This window comes from Panthera tigris, chromosome B3 (assembly GCF_018350195.1).
Source record: "Panthera tigris isolate Pti1 chromosome B3, P.tigris_Pti1_mat1.1, whole genome shotgun sequence".
Lineage (NCBI taxonomy): Eukaryota > Metazoa > Chordata > Mammalia > Carnivora > Felidae > Panthera > Panthera tigris.
In genome coordinates this window covers 80,542,681-80,564,148 of record NC_056665.1, presented here as the reverse complement: position 1 = coordinate 80,564,148, position 21,468 = coordinate 80,542,681, and the positions used below count along the sequence as shown (strand labels likewise).

At 37.8% G+C, this 21,468-nt stretch overlaps 2 protein-coding genes across 12 annotated transcripts in view; one reads left to right on the top strand and one right to left on the bottom strand.

Annotated features, from left to right (window-relative positions):
- HECTD1 (HECT domain E3 ubiquitin protein ligase 1) overlaps nt 1-10,705 on the top strand; it is a 93,169-nt gene extending 82,464 nt beyond the window's left edge. For all 6 annotated transcript variants that reach the window (XM_042989510.1, XM_042989508.1, XM_042989507.1 and 3 more), the window contains 7 exons: nt 168-305; nt 1,866-2,473; nt 3,416-3,494; nt 3,622-3,715; nt 4,418-4,568; nt 6,926-7,070; nt 7,183-10,705. In XM_042989510.1, the coding sequence (XP_042845444.1) occupies nt 168-305; nt 1,866-2,473; nt 3,416-3,494; nt 3,622-3,715; nt 4,418-4,568; nt 6,926-7,070; nt 7,183-7,320 (1,353 nt within the window). In that variant the 3' untranslated portion in view covers nt 7,321-10,705. The remainder of the gene's footprint in view (nt 1-167; nt 306-1,865; nt 2,474-3,415; nt 3,495-3,621; nt 3,716-4,417; nt 4,569-6,925; nt 7,071-7,182) is intronic.
- Nucleotides 10,706-10,758: 53 nt separating this feature from the next.
- The window catches only part of AP4S1 (adaptor related protein complex 4 subunit sigma 1), a 51,625-nt gene continuing 40,915 nt past the window's right edge, over nt 10,759-21,468 (bottom strand). For 4 of the 6 annotated variants that reach the window (XM_042989522.1, XM_042989523.1, XM_015544680.2 and 1 more), the window contains 2 exons: nt 20,131-20,142; nt 10,759-11,367 (listed from right to left, as the gene is read on the bottom strand). In XM_042989522.1, coding sequence (XP_042845456.1) covers nt 11,239-11,367; nt 20,131-20,142 — 141 coding nt within the window. In that variant the 3' untranslated portion in view covers nt 10,759-11,238. Of the gene's footprint in view, nt 11,368-15,694; nt 17,659-20,060; nt 20,143-21,468 lie in introns of those variants that run through there. The other 2 variants (XM_042989525.1, XM_042989526.1) reach the window with 2 other exon arrangements.

Here is a 21,468-nt window from a genome sequence, read left to right as displayed (position 1 = left end):
ATGTGTAATAGTGTACAATAAATATACTTTTTAGAAAAACTAGAATAAAACTTCTGTGTTGTTATAATATTCTGCTATTAAAAAAATGTATTATTTGGTAAGAATGGGATAATTTTAAAACATTTTCTTTAAGCTCACTTTTCCCCCACAATTTGTTCATATTTTAGGTTGAATTTTTAGGAGAAGAAGGAACTGGCTTGGGCCCTACATTAGAATTTTATGCTTTGGTGGCAGCAGAATTCCAGAGAACTGATTTGGGAGCGTGGCTTTGTGATGATAACTTTCCAGATGATGAATCTCGTCATGTAAGATTTATTTCCCATTTCCCATGTCTGATTGTGATTCTGCTTTTAGAAAGTATTAAAAATAAGTTATGCTTTCAGAATTTAAGCCAGGTTTTCTAACTTTTTTATTATTGATCTTTTTTTTTAATATGAAATTTATTGTAAAATTGGTTTCCATACAACACCCAGTGCTCATCCCAATAGGTGCCCTCCTCATTGCCCATCACCCACCCTCCCCTCCCTCCCACCCCCCATCAACCCTGAGTTTATTCTCAGTTTTTAAGAGTCTCTTATGGTTTGGCTGTCTCCCTCTCTGACTTTTTTTTCCTTCCCCTCCCCCATGGTCTTCTGTTAAGTTTCTCAGCATCCACATAAGAGTGAAAACATATGATACCTGTCTTTCTCTGTGTGACTTATTTCACTTAGCATCACACTCTCCAGTTCCATCCACGTTGCTACAAAAGGCCATATTCCATTCTTTCTCATTGCCATGTAGTATTCCATTGTGTATATAAACCACAATTTTTTTATCCATTCATTAGTTGAAGGACATTTAGGCTCTTTCCATAATTTGGCTATTGTTGAAAGTCCTGCTATAAACATTGGGGTTTATAAGTGCCCCTGTGCATCAGCATTCTTATATCCCTTGTGTAAATTCCTAGCAGTGCTATTGCTGGGTCATAGGGTAGACCTATTTTTAATTTTTTGAGGAACCTCCGCACTGTTTTCCAGAGTGGCTGCACCAGTTTGCATTCCCACCAACAGTGCAAGAGAGTTCCCGTTTCTCCACATCCTCACCAGTATCTATAGTCTCCTGATTTGTTCATTTTAGCCACTTTGACTGGCATGAGGTGATATCTCAGTGTGGTTTTAATTTGTATTTCCCTGATGAGGAGTGATGTTGAGCATCTTTCTTTGTGCCTGTTGGCCATCTGGATGTCTTCTTTAGAGAAGTGTCTATTTATGTTTTCTGCCCATTTCTTCACTGGATTATTTGCTTTTTGGGTGTGGAGTTTGGTGAGTTCTTTATAGATTTTGGACACTAGCCCTTTGTCTGATATGTCATTTGCAAATATCTTTTCCCATTCCATTGGTTGCCTTTTAGTTTTGTTGATTGTTTCCTTTGCAGTGCAGAAGCTTCTTACCTTGATGAGGTCCCACTAGTTCATTTTTGCCTTCAATTCCTTTGCCTTTTTTTTTTTTTTTTTAATGTAAAGAGAGCACAACCAGGAAAAGGGTGGAAAGAGAGGGAGAGAAAGAATCCCAAGCAGGCTCCATGCTAACAGCACAGAGCCCAACGTGGGGCTCAGACTCTTGAACTGTGAGATCGAGAGTTGGATACTTAACTCTTGACCTGAGCTGAGATAAAGAGTTGGATGCTTAACTGACTGAGCCACCCAGGGGCCCCCATTATTGATTAATCTTGATATTATTAAAATGGTTTTAAAGAAGAAAATTTAGTCACCAAAACCTAATAAAAGGTATATATAAATACTTTAAGATAGCTAAATTGATGAAGATGTTTAATACTTATGCATCTTTTGTTTAATTTTATTTTTATTTCTCCCTCTAAAAAATTAGGTTGATCTTGGAGGTGGATTGAAACCTCCCGGATACTATGTGCAGAGATCATGTGGGCTGTTCACGGCACCATTTCCACAAGATAGTGATGAGCTTGAAAGGATCACAAAACTCTTTCATTTCCTTGGGATTTTCTTGGCCAAATGCATTCAAGACAATAGACTTGTGGACTTACCTATTTCTAAGCCTTTCTTTAAACTTATGTGTATGGGTGACATTAAAAGCAATATGAGTAAATTAATTTATGAGTCACGAGGTGATAGAGACTTACACTGTACTGAAAGTCAGTCTGAAGCTTCTACAGAAGAAGGTCATGATTCACTCTCTGTAGGAAGCTTTGAAGAGGATTCAAAATCAGAGTTTATTCTAGATCCCCCCAAACCAAAACCCCCAGCTTGGTTTAATGGAATTTTAACTTGGGAAGACTTTGAACTAGTAAACCCACACCGAGCCCGATTTTTAAAAGAAATTAAAGACCTTGCTGTCAAGAGGCGTCAGATTTTAAGCAACAAAGGTCTTTCTGAAGATGAGAAGAACACGAAATTACAGGAACTAGTGCTAAAGAATCCATCAGGGTCTGGTCCTCCACTTAGCATAGAGGATTTAGGGTAAGTTTATATATACATTCTTCAACCTAATGGATGAATTGATTTTAAAGCTTTTATTTCTTTGTCCCCACTAATTGCAATGTATGAGTAAATAGTCGGTTAAGAACAATAATATGCTGTAGGAAATATTATTGATTTGAATTTTAAAGAGTTCATATTATAGAGACAATATTCAGAATATCAGAATATAGTTTATTAATCGTCAAATCTCTGGAAGGTTATCTGATTTATCAGATGTGATTAATGTATATATATTGTATGAAAGTCCAAAGTCAAAGATACTTGGAGAAATCATAGCTAATTAATATATATAGTGTACTTGGCAAAGCTCAAAGTAGTTTGCTTTATGTGTAGGCCTTATGCCCAATGGCTGTACTAACTGACTCCGATGCTACAGATCTTTTGATAAAATTCTTTTGATTTCTATACATGTAGTATTATACCCTTGGTATGTTTCTCTGTGATTTTGGGTTGACTGCAAGTCTGTCTGTCTTTCCTTTTTCTCTTTTTCTTTTTCTTTTTCTCTCTTTCTTCCTTTCTTGATAATGTTGAGAAGTTTTGTTTGATAAATTATTATATATTCAAGGTCTTATTTGAGGGTAGGGACAGAGCATGAATAACATTAGTGAAGCAATAGTTTCTTGTCGGAAAAAAAAAGTAAAGATGTTGCTGTCCTAATTTGTTGCAAAAACCCTTTATTAATTTTGTGCCATAAAGGGAAATGAAATCTGGAAAGGTGGTGGTTTCATGCAGTCTTTGCAAAGCCAGGTTTGGTGATGATTGGCCTACTAGTTTTTGTGGATGGGGTTTTTGCATTCAAAAGGCCTCATGCTTAACATCTAAGCCAGAGGAGTGGGGGGGATCATGGTTTGGGCAGCAGTGTTTTAAAAATTAAACATCAATGGTAGTTGAATGTTAATCTAATACTTTTCGTCTTCCCAGTTTAAATTTCCAGTTTTGCCCTTCCTCAAGAATATATGGTTTTACAGCTGTGGATCTCAAGCCAAGTGGGGAAGATGAGGTAAAAATTTTGCTTTTGATACAGTTGTTAAGTTCAGAAACATCCTCTAGATGAGGCCAGTTGTAGTAGGAGCTACTGAAAACATCCCTGGATATTAACAATAATGTTGGCAAATTTTCCTTTGCAGATGATAACAATGGATAATGCAGAAGAATATGTGGATTTGATGTTTGACTTTTGTATGCATACGGGTATTCAGAAACAGATGGAAGCCTTTAGAGGTAATTTTTAGGGCTCTTGAGCTTAATACCTCTCCTTTTACTTAGAGACAGTTGAAATTCAGGCACTTACCTTGTCAAGAATTGCTGGTAGTCTCTAGATTTGCCCTGTGGTTTTTTGACTTCCAGATAGTTAGGTCCTGCAGATTACCCAGAACAGGTTGGAATGTTTCTCAAGCTGTGGCATACCCTCAGCTTGTTCCTCCTAAGTAATGGGGGACCCACTTTTGGCCTCCATTTCTTCATTTGTACGTGAACATAAGTTTGCGTACTTTCCACATTGCATGATCAGGATGACTTAAACCATGTTAGAACCTAAGTTCTTCAGGAGAAAATTGAAGCACAATATATTAGACTGTTTGTCACTTACTAGTTCTGAAAAAGAATATAGATTCACCTAGCTCGTATGATGCAAAGAGTTGGTTAAGAAATTACTAAAATTTGGCTACTGACCATAGTGACTAAGCGAGTATCTCGGTTCACATTTGCAGTATTAAGGGAAATTTCTGTACTTAAAACCTTAGCATAGCTTTGATTTCAAGCTATTTTAATTTATATTTGTTTTTTAAAAAATTTATTAATATTTTATTCATATTCCATTCTGTTATTAGGTATTTTGATTTGAAATTTTTCATTTTGGAATTATAACTTAGAAATTGAATTACATGTTTTATTGTTTTTGATTTTTTGCTATGTATAATGTAGATGGGTTTAATAAAGTTTTTCCAATGGAGAAATTAAGTTCCTTCAGCCATGAAGAAGTCCAGATGATTCTTTGTGGAAACCAGTCACCATCCTGGGCAGCAGAGGATATTATTAATTATACTGAACCTAAGTTGGGTTATACACGTGACAGGTAAGTGTTGCTTATTTTCTAAGGTCAGTAAAATAGTTTATGTCTCAAAATCAAATGACAGATTCTCTAAAGAACTATGACTCAGTGAATTACATTCATAAAATAAGTGAGAAAGCAGTTAAGTCTTCATATCCATTGATAAGGCTGAGTTTATACAAAAAGAAAATTGAGTCTTTGTTCGTGTTAAGATTCCATTTTAATTGTTCGCTCTTTTAAGAATTGGGTGAATTGTAAACCTTTAGGCTTCATTGTTTTTATACTAACCTTTATTGTTTTTAAATTTGAGCCTTGTAAAAAAAAGTTAAAAGAATTTCCAAATAGCCTTTGCCCAGATTCAACTGTACTTAAAATTTGCTTTATATTATTTATGCATAAGCACACATATTTATATATATACCTACACATGTTATATGTGTATGTATACTGTTTTTTTCTGAACCATTTGAGAATATGTTGCTTATGTCGTGCCCTTTTACTCTGTAATACTTGCGTGTACATTTTCTGAAAATACGGATATTCTCCCATGTATCCACATTAGCTAGCAAATTCATACTGTTAGCTAACCTGTAGTCCATAGTCCAGGTTTGTTGATTACTCCAGTAATGTCCTTAAAGCACTCCCCTCATCACCACTGTCTCTTATCAGGAAATAGCATTTGGTTGTGATAGGAACTTTTGGAGGGATAGGTCTTTAGTCTGAAACAGTTCTTGAGTTGTTGTTTTTTCTTTCATACCACTGATTATTAGATTTTTTTTTTTTTTTTTTTTTTTTTTTTAAGACTACAGGCTGTATATTACCTTTTCTTTTTAAAAGTTTCCAGGGGCACCTGGGTGGCTCAGTCAGTTAAGCATCTGACTCTTGGTTTCGTCTCAGGGTATGGATCTCAGTTTTGTGAGTTCGAGCCCCATGTCAGGCTCTGTGCCATTAGCACAGAGCCTGCTTGTTATTCTTTGTTTCCCTCTCTCTCTCTGCCACCTCCCCCTCTCACACCGTCTCTGTCTCTCTCTCAAAATGAATACACATGGGGCACCTGGATGGCTCAGTCGGTTAAGCATCCAACTTCAGTTCAGGTCATGATCTTGCAGTCTGTGAGTTCGAGCCCTGAGTTGGGCTCTGTGCTGACAGCTAGGAGCCTGGAGCCTGCTTCGGATTCTATGTCTTCCTCTCTCTCTGCCCCTCCCCTACTCACACCTCTGTCTCTCTCTCTCTCTCAAAAGTAAATGCACATAAAAAATAATAATAAATAAATAAATAAACTTAAAAAAAAAAGTTTCCGAATTAACTAAAATGAGAGAATACAGTTGACCCCTTTACAATGCAGGGTTTAGGAGCACAGTTGAAAATTCGTATATAATTTTTGACTCCCCAGAACTTAACTACTAATAGCCTGCTCTTACCAGAAGCTTTACCAATAACATGAACATATTTTGTGTGAAGTAAGCTGGAGAAGAAAAAGAATGTTAAGAAAATTATGAGAACCTACACTTGTGATGGAATAGCATAATGTATAAATTTACCAAATCACTATGTTGTACATCTGAAACTAATATAACATTGTGTCAGCTACACTCAAATAATAATAATAATGAAAAAGAAAGTCATGAAGAAGGGAAAATATATTTGCGGTACTATATTGTATTGAAAAAACTTACATGTACAAGTGGACTTGAGCAGTTCAAACCTGTGTTGTTCAAAGGTCAGCTGTATTATGAATTACTTTAAACTTAACTCTAATGTTTATATAGCATTTTTTTTCCTAAGTCAACTTTTTAAGTTTTTAAAATTTTTTAAAAATTTATTTGAGAGAGGGAGGGGAAGAGAGAATCCCAAGCAGGCTCTGTCCACACTGACCGTACAGAGCCTGACATGGGGCTCAAACTCACAAACTATGAGTCCATGACCTGAGCCAAAACCAAGAGTCCCAACGCTTAACTGGCTGAGCCTCCTAGGTGCCCCCTTCTTTAACATTATAATTGTGAAATTCATGCCTGTTGTGGCATATAGAAGCAGTTTATTTCACCGTTAACAAAAATGGATTGTTTCAGATCCCCTTTAGCCATATTTAGATGAATTATGCATGTGCATCTTGAGCTTTTCTGATTTGCTGGCTTTGTTGCAGATTTGATCCCTGTACTCCATCAGTGTTTTGGTTCTGACTGTTTATAAGTACAAGACAGTCTTTGTAGCATATTTTTAAAGTAGCTTATATCTGCTCATTTCATGCTGAGTCAAGAGTCTCTAGTACTCTAGATACTACTGATAATTGTTTTTTGGGTTATTGCTGTTACAAGGTAGTGGTAGTGTTTTTCATTTAAGTCAGCTCTCACATGAGTATAATTATATTTTTCTTCTTGTAGCCCTGGTTTCCTGAGATTCGTGAGGGTTTTGTGTGGCATGTCTTCAGATGAAAGGAAAGCATTCCTGCAGTTTACCACTGGTTGCTCAACTCTTCCCCCAGGTGGACTGGCTAACCTGCATCCCAGGCTCACAGTTGTTCGCAAGGTACAAACTTTATAGCTAACGAGGAATCCAAATGGAATTTACTTACTTCAGGATTGAAAGAAATAAAAATTTAAAGTCCTGGTCTTCTGTGTTTTCACTTTTCTTTTTGTAGGTCGATGCTACTGATGCAAGCTATCCATCAGTAAATACATGTGTGCATTATCTAAAGTTACCGGAATATTCTTCGGAGGAGATCATGAGAGAGCGCCTGCTAGCTGCTACCATGGAGAAAGGCTTTCATCTCAATTGAGCTTTGAAATGGGAGACATCAGAGACTTATAAAATACTAGTGAAGCCTCTTGTGTTTGTGTGCAGAGAAGTATATGATCCTCTACGCTAATGACACTTGCCTTTATTTCAACCATTAAGGCTTTAAGAACACGTGGAATAAGTTGGTTAGCTGCTAATGACAAAACAAATCCTTTAACTACCCAGCCAGCAAGTATATAGCACAGAACACTGTGTGTTGCTACAAGGGCTTAGTGACTGGAAAAAGGTGGTCCTACTTGACTGTTCCAAAGAGCAGCTTCTCAGATCTTCAGTGTTCACTGGTAAATTTCTAACAGTGTATTTGTGTAAAGTTTGTCGTTTCATACTTCATACACTACAGTTGCCGTCACTGATCCCCGTTTTGCTGGCTTTTAAGCTACTTGGTCAAAAATCCTGCTTCCTTAAAACATAGTTAATGAGCATCTCAAGCTTTTTCTTTTCCTTTTTAATGATGCCTGCACTATCAGAGTATTCTAGTGTTCTCTCTTTTGTTTGGCATATAATCATGCACAACCTTTTTATTTCTTTGAGGTGGGAGTATATTTTTATTTCCTAAATGCCATACTATAAAGATCAAATTCTTAAGTGTGTTTGTGGAGCTCAAAGGTAAAGATATATTAAGGGGGAAAAAAACACTGGTCTAGATGCAAGGCACACTTAAAGCAAGTTTTACTTTTGGTTGTATTTTCTTTGTATATTATAAACATTTATTTAACTTGTTGCAGTTTGAAGTAAAAAATTTCCAAAATGTATGCTCAACAATAATCATTAAAATGTTTGCAGCGTACAAAACTGTGTCATGTGACTATTTCACTGCAACGGTCAGACCTAAGAACTTACCCAGATAGTTTTTATTTTGAATCACTGAGATATAGTTTTTTGAAATTACTACATGAAGAAATGTATTTTTCTATAGTAAATACACTTACTGAAACTGGAAATCTAGGAGAAATCTATGTTCACATGCTTGTGATCCAACTGTTGTGTTCTGTCTTAAAATATTCTTCAGCTGTGAATGGCCAAGTTATTTGTGTTAACTTTTTAAAACACCAGATCTGCTACTTACCATTGTATCTGCAGGGATGTGTAGTTGAAGATTCAAGAATGATTTCTGAATGTTGTTGGTGTGAAAAGAAACCACCAGGATATGGCCATTTCCTGGTTTTGAAGAATGGCTTCTGTTTCCATTTTCCAAATTCTGTGATTTATCACATCTCTGCCCTTAGGTGAAAGAAACGTCAGTAGGACTGATTTAGACAGATGGCTTTTTTAGGAGTGAAAAGCATTTTTTTTGGAATTGCCCATTATTTACCTGTTTAAAAGGTACATACATTCCCTTTCTACATTAGAAGAGATATGTCCCACTATAGTCAATCATTTGAATACTGTTTTTATTCTCTGCATGAGAATGTTGTGACTATGTAATCAGTGGCAGCATTTAAATAATTCATCTTATTGTGAGTTTCACAGTTCTGAGAATAAAAGTTAAAATAAAACACAATAGCAATATTTAAATGTATGACCTATGCTTTAATCCAAAAAATAGTCGTGGTGATGGTCTCAATAAAGTCATGGATACATGACTAAAACTTTATTCTAGTGATAGAGTTAAAATCCAGTTTATGTGCTTAGTATTGCCATTTATTTAAGTCTGTAAAATGTCTGTCAATACCCAGCTTTTACCAAGACTAATCTATAATCTAGCACAGGGGTCAGCAAACAATAGCCTGCTGCTTACTTTTGTATTGCCCATGAGCTAAGCATGGCTTTAAAATTTTTAGGTGGTTGAAAAAAAGCAAAAAAAGAACAATATTTTATGATGTGAAAAATTTTTGAAATTCAAATTTTAAAAGTCAAAATTCAAATGAAATTTCAAATTTATGAGATTCAAATTTCAAATGTCCATAAATAAACTTACTGCAACACGGCCATGCTTGTTCATTTATGTATTATCTATGATTGTTTTTACACTACAATGGCAGAACTGAGGTTTTGTAGAAACCACATGACCCACAAAGCCTAAAATATTTACTCTCTAGCCCTTTGCAGAAAAGGTTTGCTGAATCCTGGCATAGCACATTGCTGTAGCCTGTAAAATTGATGAGTCTTATATATTCAGTAAATGAAATGTTAGGAGTCAAGGTACAGCTGACCAATCTGAGACATAAATTTCATGAGTGTGAAAATCACTTAAAGCTGTTCATCACGGTTCAGCAATAAACCTGAAGCAAGATGACACAGCCTAGAAGGACAGATAGCCACATTACAGTTGACTTTGCATGAGTCAAGTGTTACGAGATATCTACTAGGGTCTCCACGTATACCGGATTCTTCAGCTTTCTTTTCTGTGGTATCTACCTAGTATTTTTTTTTTTTAATTGTTATTCTCTAAAGGTACTGAAATCTGTGCCAAGATGTTATTCAAGTGCTATTTTGGTGTGACCTGAAAATTAATTTTGTTCACTCCCTAGTTACTTCTGGTGTACCAGTTTCAGCAGTTACCTGAATGTGCTACTGATTAAGTGCCTACCAACTAGGACAGTGTTGCCCAACTAATATGTCTTAGAAAGACCTCCAAAGCACTTTCATCTAGGCTGGGCTTTCCCCAGACCTTGGCTACTTAATGCAAAGGTATCAGGTCAATACACATTGTTCTGGCAGGTCAGAAGCCTTTCTTCTGCTTTTCTGAATGGGTCTAAACCAACTCGGGTTTGCTTTTAGAATCCATTATTGACTGGTTGCTTGGATCTTTATAGATGCAAACTTTAAGTAGATTTTTAGAAACAAAGACTTAAACCCATATACACATACACAAAAACAGTACTGAATGAATCATCAGTGGCTGGAATGTCCATTTATGTCTTCTTTTGGAGAATAGTATTGTAGATGAAAGAACTCCTGGAATTCCATAGGATGGCACAATATCTTAAAGTACCATGATTATATTTGTTTCCTCCATTATATCTGCCTTTCTACCCTATATGCACATAAACATGTTTTCTACCTAAGACAGTTCTGTGTGCTCTACTGAGCAGCAAAAACATCTAGAAAAGTTGAGAAGGATCAGGTCATTGGTTTTCTATGGTGACTAAATTCTCTTTGCTTCCAGACATGTCAAGGAGTCAAAGGAATAAGATAGGGAGTGGGGGAGAAGGCTTCATATCATGCCAACCTGAACAGAGATACTCTCTTGCATTCTGTTTTTAGACTTTGAACTAAAGTAAACTTCATTTACAAATAAGTTTACTAATAAGACAAACCATTTACAGCATGGCCTAAAGTATGGTTGCAAGGGCTCTCCTTTAATGTATAACCACTCAGTTTTTGGTAGTAACATTATAAGTGAATCAATTACATGATGACATTGTAATTACCAAGTGCCAATAAAGTGGATATTAGGCTTTTAGAAACTGGCAAATCAAATTTAATTCTCGATTTTTATTAGGTACACAATTCAGTGAAGTTTGGACTTAAGACATTTTAAGGAAAAAGCATTCAGAAAACATTCGAAGTGCTCTGTGTTTAGAACTTCATTGGCTGATAGTTGTCTCATGTTCTTCTCATGCTGCTATCCTGAATTAAACATACAAAGGAAAGCAAAGAACAAAAAAGATACCCTCAGAACCCAACAAAAGTTGAACAAGTGGGGAAAAAATACTTATGGTTAGAAAATAAAATTTGTCTCTTAGAGAAAAATTTTCTTTGTACACCATATTTTAAAATACAGTTTGTTTTCCACTTAGGAACTGTGGAAAACACCTATATAAAATGTCTTTGGAAGGATACCCCATTTCGCAGTGTACAGTCTTGCAGACTTTTTGGGCTACAGATGTAAAGAGGTATTCCACGGTATTCTCACTTCCACAAGTTGATGTTGTCTGGCAGAGACTTCCATTATTCAGCTTTCTGACATTTTATCAAGAATGAGTAGAGGGGCAAGAATTCTTGCCCGATTCGTTTCCACAATGCAGCCATTCAACACCATCTCATCCAAAATAATGTGTACTTTATCCAAATTAAACATTATCTAAGTTCACATTAAGGAAATTAGTTCTAGAGATACAAAAATGTTATTAACATGTAACAGTAAATAATGACTTAGCCTATAATTTTTCCCATGTAAATCAGTCTAAGCATGAAGTATTGTTTATTTTACAGAATTTATGAAATTAGATTTAAAATTGGTGTCTATTTTAGAAATGATTACCTTAATGTACACATGCACACCCAGTTTCATCCTGGTTAAGCTAATTGGCCTATGTGCACAGAAATGGAATAGCTATACCTTTTAGCCAGAGGGAAAGTGAATCTACTATGAACTAGAGAATAAAGTAAGTGACATTGGCAAGAAGGTGACCGGACAAGAACAGTATTGTCTTCCCAGACAATAATAACCTCAACAGTAATAGCCACCATTTATGGAATACTCATGTTCCAGACATTGTGTTGTTTTACATAATTTTTTCAGTCTTCTCTACAACTCTATGGTATAAATGTTACACATTATCCTCATTTTGCATGTAGCAAACAGGCTCAGAGCCATTGTCCAAGGTCACATGGCTGGTAATTGCCAGGAGCTGGAATTACGTCCACAGCTTTGGCTTGATGGTTCTGCTTCTACACTTCTCAGGAGAGGCCTGAGGCTACTGAGTATATACCCTCCCTCAGCCCTAAATACTTCATCCAAAACCAAATGCTTTTACAAAACCTTATGTCTTAAGCTATCTTTTCTGTCACGCTAAAGAAAAAAATAACCAAGAGTAGATATGAATGAAGGAAGCAAGTCAATGCTGACTTAATTCCCAAGTAGATAAAAATTCTGAAATTCATGAGACTATCTTGCATAAATGAACAGTTCTAAAAATACTCATTTGAGAAATATGGAGCCACTTCCACCGATGTTCTTAGTGGAAAGTCAGTATAGCACATGGGGGAAGACGAAAATGTTGTTAGACTACAATGTCTAGCTAATTGGAAGGAGCCAAATTCTTCTCCCAGTAGCCCCTTCAGTGAACTTTTGTGAAAGGAGAATGGGAACTACAATAAGATGACAATAGTTGAATGGTTCTGAATTTTATACTTTAATAGTTTATTAATCCATGTCTTTAAAGAACATGATCCTGGTCTCTTAAAAAAAAAAACAGCTGATTGAAACATTGTTTCAGATTGTTCATTGTTCAGTCAACAAATGAGTGATTTAAATGCACTAGGGAAGTTCATAATTAAATAGTGAACCTTGGTAAAGTGAATTGTTACCACCTGGTTTTTTTCTCAATAATTTCACATGTTCAAATCTATATTGTATTTGTTTTGTGAAGTACATCTACAGAAAATGATACAACCCTGTGAATGACTTTTAAGTTCCTATTAGGCTCTGCATTAATATCTCATTAAGCTCTGTGCAAATAGTCCTCTAGCAGAATAAACTGTTTTTCAGGAACCCATGGGAACTGTCCTTAAATGACCCAGAAAAGGAAAAAAAAAAAAAAAAAAAGCTTTACTCTGATATACCTATTAATAATGTCTTGCAATTATATAGATGATGATTGCTTTGTCCATGACCAAATTGGGACTGGAATACTAGGCCCTTGACTCCATCAGACCCAGAAGCCAGAACTTAGAAGCCAAAGTGGGAATGTCAGCTCAGTACAAAGTGGAGTTGGGGAGCACAGGGGGCTGCATGAAAAATGGCCTGCAGAATCCCCCTTTTGTTTTCATTAAGGGCAATGAAAGCCTTGGTGCATTGAATATGTGAACTCATCCAAGATGATTTTCTTGGAGAGAGGAGATCTAATTTTAATCTGTCTATTTGAGTTAGTTTAGGGATCAAGCTTAAGACTTTGGTAAGTAGATGATCTAAAATTCAGATGTCCCCTTGAGCAAGAAGCCACTTGTTTTGAAATTCAGATTAGAATTGCTGCTGAATCATATCAACCACTGACATCCTCACATTGTAAAGACAAGGTCTTTCAACAAGTCTGAATTTCCCAACATCCTAGAAACATGAGTTGTTCAGTGAGATCACCCTGTACCGTGGGCATGTGACTGCCTGTCTGAGTATCTGGTTCAAACCCTTAATAACCATGTAGCTTTCTGGCACCATATAGGGAAAACACAGACCAAATCCAGTGTGAGGCAAAACCCTGAAAGCAGATTTCCACCTGGAATCATGTGACTCCTTTAAAATAAGAATCCAGCTGTTGTTTACATCTTGATTTGGTTTATAAGCAACTTGTACACACTGGTGAAGCCAAGAATAATGGCATTTGAGCTACATGTCAGGTGAGCAGGGACCAAAAAAAAAGCCCTATAATGCAAAGCCCTGTGGCAATAAACATAGGCAAATATGCTTCAACCCTGACATCTCAAAGAGGATGAAGCGAGAAAGGCCCAGGCTGTTGGTCTATTACTGTGGTGAGGTGAGAAGGGACTTTTTCAAGAGGGTCCTAGTTGCGGGTTATACTGAACTTGACTGACTTAAAGATCCATAAGGCACTTGGTTTCCCCTTGTGGACACCCTGTGGTTGGAGCTGATGTGAACTATGGCCAGCCTCCTAAAGAGCAGATTCAGAAAGCCCCACTTTTTCCCAATCCTGAGGCCCAAAATTCTTGCTGAATTTCTATGTGTAATGTGGATTGAAGTGGAACATCTTAGGACCCCAGTAATATTAGTGCCACCTGAAACCAGTTTTCTAATTAAAATGTTTCTGGTTCCCACATTGGAATTTTGGTCTCTGAATCATAAATCACTTTTTCAGTATGGTAATTTAACACCACTGTAGTGGTCTATTTATCCTTTAATAAGAGAAAACTGAGCAGCATACATTCAAATGGGACTTGGAAAGCAATTCTAAGGCAGAACTCAGCCTAGAAACTAAAATGTATAATTCTAGATTTTGGTCTTAAATCCCTTGTCGTCTTCCTTGGTTTCTCTTTCTTTCTTTCTTTTTAAGATCCTAGCTAACAAAGTTGTTGAAAAACTAAGTGGGGTGGAGAAAAAACTTGCTTTCCTGTTTATATTTTAATTCAGTCTCCCATGAAATTAGGTAAACTGTGAAGGGCCTTGTGTTCACATTTTCTACAAAAATTCAAATATTATTCTATAGAAGACTCACGACAGTGCACAGTCCGGGATATACTCTACTGGTAATATAGTCTGCTGCTCACTTTTAGGCTTAGTATTGCCTCCTGTGAATTAGGCCGCTGAAAAGGAATTTATCTTTTTTGTTTTGTTTGTTTTCAATACGTTTTTCCTTAAAGACCCATTCATATTCTGAGAGCAACAAGACATCCAGGTGTAGTTTTTTTTTAAATTTATATAGATTTATGTAAAATCACACAAATATGAAAGTCAGCATTGGGTCAAATGAGCCTGTCCATTTCTCTTGTTTTTTCCCCTAACACTGTTGCCCCTCATAACCCGCTGTCCCTATTTCTGAGTCAAACAGCTGGAAGCCGGAAGCGTGGAACAAAAGGAGTGGGCGGAAGGCAGGCAGGCAGGCAGACTTGGGCAGGTATAGTGGCGGATGGATATGGCATCGAAGGACGCAGAGAACGCACTTAGAGAAAATAAGGAGACGGCGAAGGCCAGTGAGAGGCCAGTGAGAGTCGGAGAAGTCCGGAGGGCAGACCTGTTTAATCTGGAACCTTCACATCCCTTTCCCAGGTAAATGGCTGACTCCCTTGGGGACTGTTCATCATTCTGAGACTCTTCACTCATGACAGCACTGACTGCAGCTCTCGTGCTGACAAGGTTTTGGCTCCCTTGCCCCTCAGTGCCTCCCCTTCCCAAAGACATACTCCCTGAGCCCACGGGCCAGTTCTCACCCCTTGCAGCCCTGCTTTCAATTTACATACCTTAAAAAGAAAAAAAAAAAAAGATGTTTAGAAATTACTCAATGTGAACGCCACTCCTGGAGAGCACGCTCTTACGAAGACCGGCAGGTACCCTCATCATGTCCGACTCCTCCAACCGAAAACTAGGGTTTCCCCAAAACTTCTTTCCTACATCAGGAAAAACTTTGACAACACCAAGATAGCATGGTGACAGGCACTATATAAATGCCTTGTTAAGTCTTAAATTACCACAATCTCCAGATGATAACAAATTTTGTAAAAAAAAAAAAAAAAAAAAAAAAAAAAAAAATATATATATATATATATATATATATATATATAATTTGTCAAATTTAATCTTCTAATTTTATAGCCATGGAGTCAAGGGCCCTGGAAACCCAGAGACTGGTACCAGCTGTGTCCCAAAGTAGCCCTGTGTTTTGGGACATGTCACAGAACCCCTCTGGGCTTCAGCCTTTTCATCTAAAAAATGAGGTTTTAACCTGATGATTATGTAGTTTTCTTCTAGTTCCAAAGTACTCAAATCCTAGGACTCTAAATGTAACCTTCAGGAAGAGGGGAGCTAGTTTACTCCTATCTGACAATATCAAGCCATTTCCTGATGTAATCACATACTCCATAATACCTCAAAAGAAATCTTTTGGTAATGACTTAATTTATTATTGTGACTTTCTGACAGAACATGGAGGCAATTTCAGTTTATTTAGAAGCTACCACTGTGGTGTTGGAAGGATTCCCTGGAGAACTTTGTTCTTCTTACCAGCATTTCCAAAGCCCCTAGTTGAACAAATGCTTTTGTGATTTCTCATTAAATCAGTTTGAAATTATCTCCTAATCAGAGAAGCCCTATTCTGGTTTCTGGACCTCTAAAGGTGTTTGTAATTTTAGGATAGTAACGAAGGAACAAGAGGTTGATGCCCCACAGTGGGCTCTGGGCCCTAATCAGGGCCTGACTGCAAATCTTGGTGGTGCTGATTAGTGCTGCCTAGGTGCCTTCATTCCTCCAGGGAGCACCATGGTAGAAAATTAGCTGAGTCACAGAGAGTGCAAGCAGGATGCAGGGAGGCCCTTCCTTCTCCCCCACCCTCAACTGCGATAAAGAGGTACTTTCACATCACCCACGTGAGCTTTAAGGTTCTAGAACTGCTCAGGCTTTTGGGTTTTAAGGACTTAGAAAATAAAGATTTATTTAAAAGATATTTTTGAATCAAGAAAAACATTCTGGATTCTAGGCCTACCCTATATTTATGGTATAGGTGGCACTGCAATATAAATAGGGATTCCAGCCTGTTCCCCAGCTACTATCCCAGGTTGTCTGTCATTCCTGCCCCCCCTCCGCCCCCCCGCCAGTCCTGGGGTAAGGGTTGGGGAGAGGTCTATACCAGTCCTACTAGCAGCAAGCTCAGGTATATGGGTACCCAGTGAGTTTGGGGGACCAAGGTAGCTGAAGTGTGGTCAAGAAGTGGATTGGGTACCTGCAGGCTCTGGATAAGCATCCTCACCCCATGGAGAGAGAGATGTTCCTGAAGGAGAGCCAGAGTATTGCCCTCTAAAGCACAGGACCCAGGAAAGGGACGCTAGTTGTTGAAGTCTAAAGATAGCACTCCTGGATTCTACTCTAGCCCAAATAAACCAAGGTCTTTAAGCCTCTTTAAAGGCACCAAATACCAAAAAGGCTGTTAAGGTTTTCTGTACATTGACACATACCGTAAGTATGCACTGAACTGAGGAGGAGTTGGGCATCTCCCACACAGCACTGTTCACTGGTGCCATTCCCTATTTACCAAAGCAGGTGGAGACAGCTCCTTTGAATTATCACTTGTCTGGAGAATTCAGCAAACCTGGGGCTACATAGCTGAACACATCTGGAGAAGCTCATTAGTTGATTCCTAAAAACCATCTTCATTCACAGAATGGGAAGTCTTAAATAAGTCTACTAGAGTGATAGGGCAAACTTTCCCTAAAGAAGCAGGGCCTCAGGAATCCTCTGGCCAACATTTCAACCCAGCAGGTGGAGTAGATCGCGAAGAGTGTATAGGAACTTCTGCACTGCACGTGAATGATTTATGTCACTGACATGCTTGGTCCCAAGAGTCTGCCCCTCTTGACACTAAATGCAACACACAGTTTCCATTTAGTGGAAGGGTTTTCAAGAAGCCGGAATTTCTGTCCTGATTTCTTGTGCTTAGGTCATTTTTTAAAATATGGTCTGTCATGTTCTGTGATGTTAGTCCTACTAGAACAGGCCCATTCTAGGGCTTGTATACAAATGGTGCATTTTATTTCTCAAAGTCTAAACAGGTGGTTTCTGGAAAGCTGCCCCATTCTTAAGGTGCTTCAGGGTGATAAAGCTTCTGGAGGAAAAGCTTGCAAGTAAAGGGCTTCTTGGGAATTCCGTGAGGTTTTGACTTCCATCCTCCGGGTGCTGCACCAAAGCCAAGCCTTAAAACATGTCTGTTTCCTGTGGGCGGACGAGGAAAGCTTTCTTAAGCCCAAGCAAGCACAAAGATGGGTGTTCTGAGTGTTGGGAGAACTAGCTCCAGGCTGCAGTGATTATAAGTTGCTTGTTTTCAGCTTTTCAAGGCCTGAGGAAGCTTTCCTGGCAGAGCAGACCTAAACAATGCTAGCTGCTTCAGCAGCTTCCTAGTTACAGGCTACCAGGGTGGTGATAAAGAACACCTATGGTCCTGCACAGAGAAGGGGGCAGGAAACTGAGGCTGCATCTCCAACAGGCTCCCTTGTCTTACTGTTATGAAACTGGTATGTAGCGGTCTTCCCTGGACCCATGATAGTTACAAAAAAAAAAAACGATGTATGAGGCAGACTAAAGGCATGGGTTTTAATTACATTTTTTTTCATATGGCTGAGGGTGGAAATCTTTTAAAAATGTTAATATTAGACAGGTATCTCATATCCTACCTGCCCTGCTACCTGTTCCACTTTTAGGCCACCAGAAGTCCATGTGAAGTTATGTCTGGAGCAAAGGCATACACTGCCAGGTCTGGAAAGGCTTAGTTCCCTTCTCTTACCGATGCAAAATTCCTAATCTTTCAGGTGGATATGCCTAAGTAATTCCTAAGGCCAGTAAAATGTCAGTTAGTTAGAGGTACATCTGCAACTAACCTTGTAAGTTAATTGTATTTCAATTAAAAAAAAATAAGGTAGAAAGGAAGGGAAGGCAAAAATGAAACTAAAATAGAGGGAAAGAATACAAACTGTGTGCCTTGGTGTGGAAATTAAATTTGAACAAGAATACTGGAGCTCAGGGCATCTGGCTGGCTTAGTCAGAAGAGCATGCGACTCTTGATCTTAGGGTTGTGACTTTGGGTGTAGAGATTCCTTAAAAATAAAATCTTTAAGAAAAAAGAAAAGAGAAAGAATGGTGGAGCTCATGACTTGGAGCTAGGCTATACCCCAGAGGGTTATAAAGACAAACCCGTCTCTACCTGTAGTTAGTACGTAAGACACATCAATACAACAAGCTCAGCTATAATACGTACTCTGTTATATCTGACTCACTTTAATTTTCTGAACTTCTAGACCAGTTAGACTCTTTCTTCCTGTTCTAGGTGTAAGGTAACTCAGCTCACTTAGAGTCATGGCAACATCAAATACTAAGGCTGAGAGGTAATTAAAGCTCTTCTAGCCTAATTCTCTTATTTTGAAATGAAGGGGTTATGTGTCTTGTCCAACACATATAGTTTGGTGGCAGGTTTGAAAGCAGAACTTGGGTTTCTGTACTCCTAGTGAAGTGTCTTAACAGCTTTTGCCATCTTCCTGATGATTTTTTAAATCAAAAGGCATTTTTATTATTCCCCTGTACAAGAGGAAGAGATTTATTGTGAGTTGCTTTAAAGGGCTTAGTTAAAATGGAATGTAACATGCTGAATAAAAATAACACCTTAATACACGGCCTGGTCTTGGGTGTCCTAGGTCAAAGGGAGCGTAGATTTAGGTCACTCACCACTAGAGGGCACTCAGATTTTCTCAGTCAATTTAAAGAGGCTCCCAGATACAGCCTCCAATTTGTCATCAACATGATGACATTTTCTATCAACAGTAAACGCTAAATGGCCATTTCCCCCAAATATACTAGTCTAATGGATATGTGTGTGGTATAGATATATGTATCTATATCTATGTAGATATATAGATATATAAACATGTTATAATTAATATATATTTATTTTAATGTTACTATTCTAGATTTAAGCGTGATGTTTTCCCAGTGGATTCTTTCATTTATTGTTTTCAAATGGTATGCAGATTTTTGTAGTAAAAATTAACTTAAAAAGTCCACTTGCTTCTCAGAGTACTTACAAAGCCCAGGGGGCCCTGTTGAAATCCACAGATCTGCAGTATTTGAAGCAAATAATATTTATTTGAGGAGACCCTGGCATGCTTTGATTTAAAAGGGAGAAGAAAGTGAAGAAAAGGAGAGCTTTCTCTGCTATAAAAGTAAATGGATACAAGTCAGGCAATTTCTTTAACCCTCCATTTTATCATCCTTGAAGGCCTTATTCTGATCACATGGGGGATTTCTGGAGATTTATACCTGGAGCCATGAAAATCCATTCCCTCTAGGAGGACCAAGCATTTTCTGGCTGTGTTATTTAGATTCTGGAAAGGTCTATTCTATATGCTTAAAAGAAGTTACACTATTATATATCAGTTATTATCAACTACTACCATAGTATTGCCATGTCTGAAAAATAGAAAAATCATAACAAGAATTATCTTTGTAAAAAAGGGCAGGGTTGTTTCTGCAAAGCTGCTACATACCTCTGACTTCCTTGTCGGTTGTTGATGATCGGCATAATGGATTCTGCTGAATTGTTTTCCTGACCCAATCAGGGCACTTACCTGATCAGGACTAGCCTGTGCTTTGCCAAGTACTGAGGAAAACCTGGCTCATGGCTTTGAAAAAGGATACATCTAATTCACTCTGGAAAAGAGAAAAGAGTACAAGGATGAGAATGAGCCCCTGGGACACGTGCGCTTAGCAGTTAGCAGCTGCCCTGGCCACAAGCCGGGGAGCAGGTGGGGGACGCAGCTCTGTACATAGAAGCGTGAGAGCAGGAAGGCCCGGAGTCTGGGCTTGTGCTTTCTTTAAGAAGAAAAACAGGCTGCAGTTTAGAGGAATTTTGCCAACCAGAACAATTCATCTTTGAAAGGTAGAGAGACTAGACTAACTCAACCTGTTCAGATGATGTGTAGCTAATTTGATACGTGTATCAAAAGCCTTAATAATATGCATACCCTTTGAATCCATCAGTTTTATTTCTAGAAGTTTATCCTAAGGAGATAATTAGATAACAGCATAACAATGTGTGATAGGATGTTCAGGGTAATGTTGTTTATAGTAACAAATTATTGAAAACAAGCAAAGTATCTATCAAGGGGGGACTAGTTAAATTATAGCAGATCCACAAATGAGGATACAGATATATAAGTACTGACATTGTTAAATAAAAGCAAGTTACAACACGGTATATTCAGTATTATCCCATGGATATATGTATATGTAAAGATAGATACAGATATAGTTGGATATAGACAGATACATAAAGTCTAAAAGGAAATGTACCTAATAGTATCTATCAGTAGTTCATGAACTTACTCATGATCTTCTCCCCTTTCTTTTTGCTTATATGTATTTTTAATTTTTTTCAGTGATCATAGACGTTTATATCATAAAAAACTTGGGGTGCTTGGGTGGCTCAGTTGGTCAAGCATCCAACTTCCACTCAGGTGGTGATCTCATGGTTTGGGAGTTCGAGCCCTGTGTTGGGCTCTCTCTTCAGATCTTCTGTCTCTCTCTCTCTCTCTCTCTCTGTCCCTCCCCTGCTCATGCTCTCTCTCTCAAAAGTAAATAAACATTTAAAATAAAAGTCATAGAGGGAGAAAAAAGTAAACAGAGTTAAATTTGTATCTGGAAAGACTTTGGGTTTGTCAAGTGAAGGACTGAAAATGCTGAGCCCACCTCAACAGCCACTGTCCTCTCTTGCAAAACTGCCTCTGTTGAAGCTAACTGGGTTGGCTTTTTGTTTTGAAACGTGATGCTGAGATGCTTCCTTCAGCCCAGACAGCATGAGACTGATCTCCAAATTTAAGATTTGGAAACTAAGATTAAAAATAGCCTCAGAAAGAATGTTTAAAACTCACAAACCTAAAAATAAATCTTAGATGACAAGGCATTCTTTGAGTGGGACAGATTCTATTTTCTTTCCCATAGTATTCTTTTCCCTCTGCTTTTCTCTTCTTTCTGCTA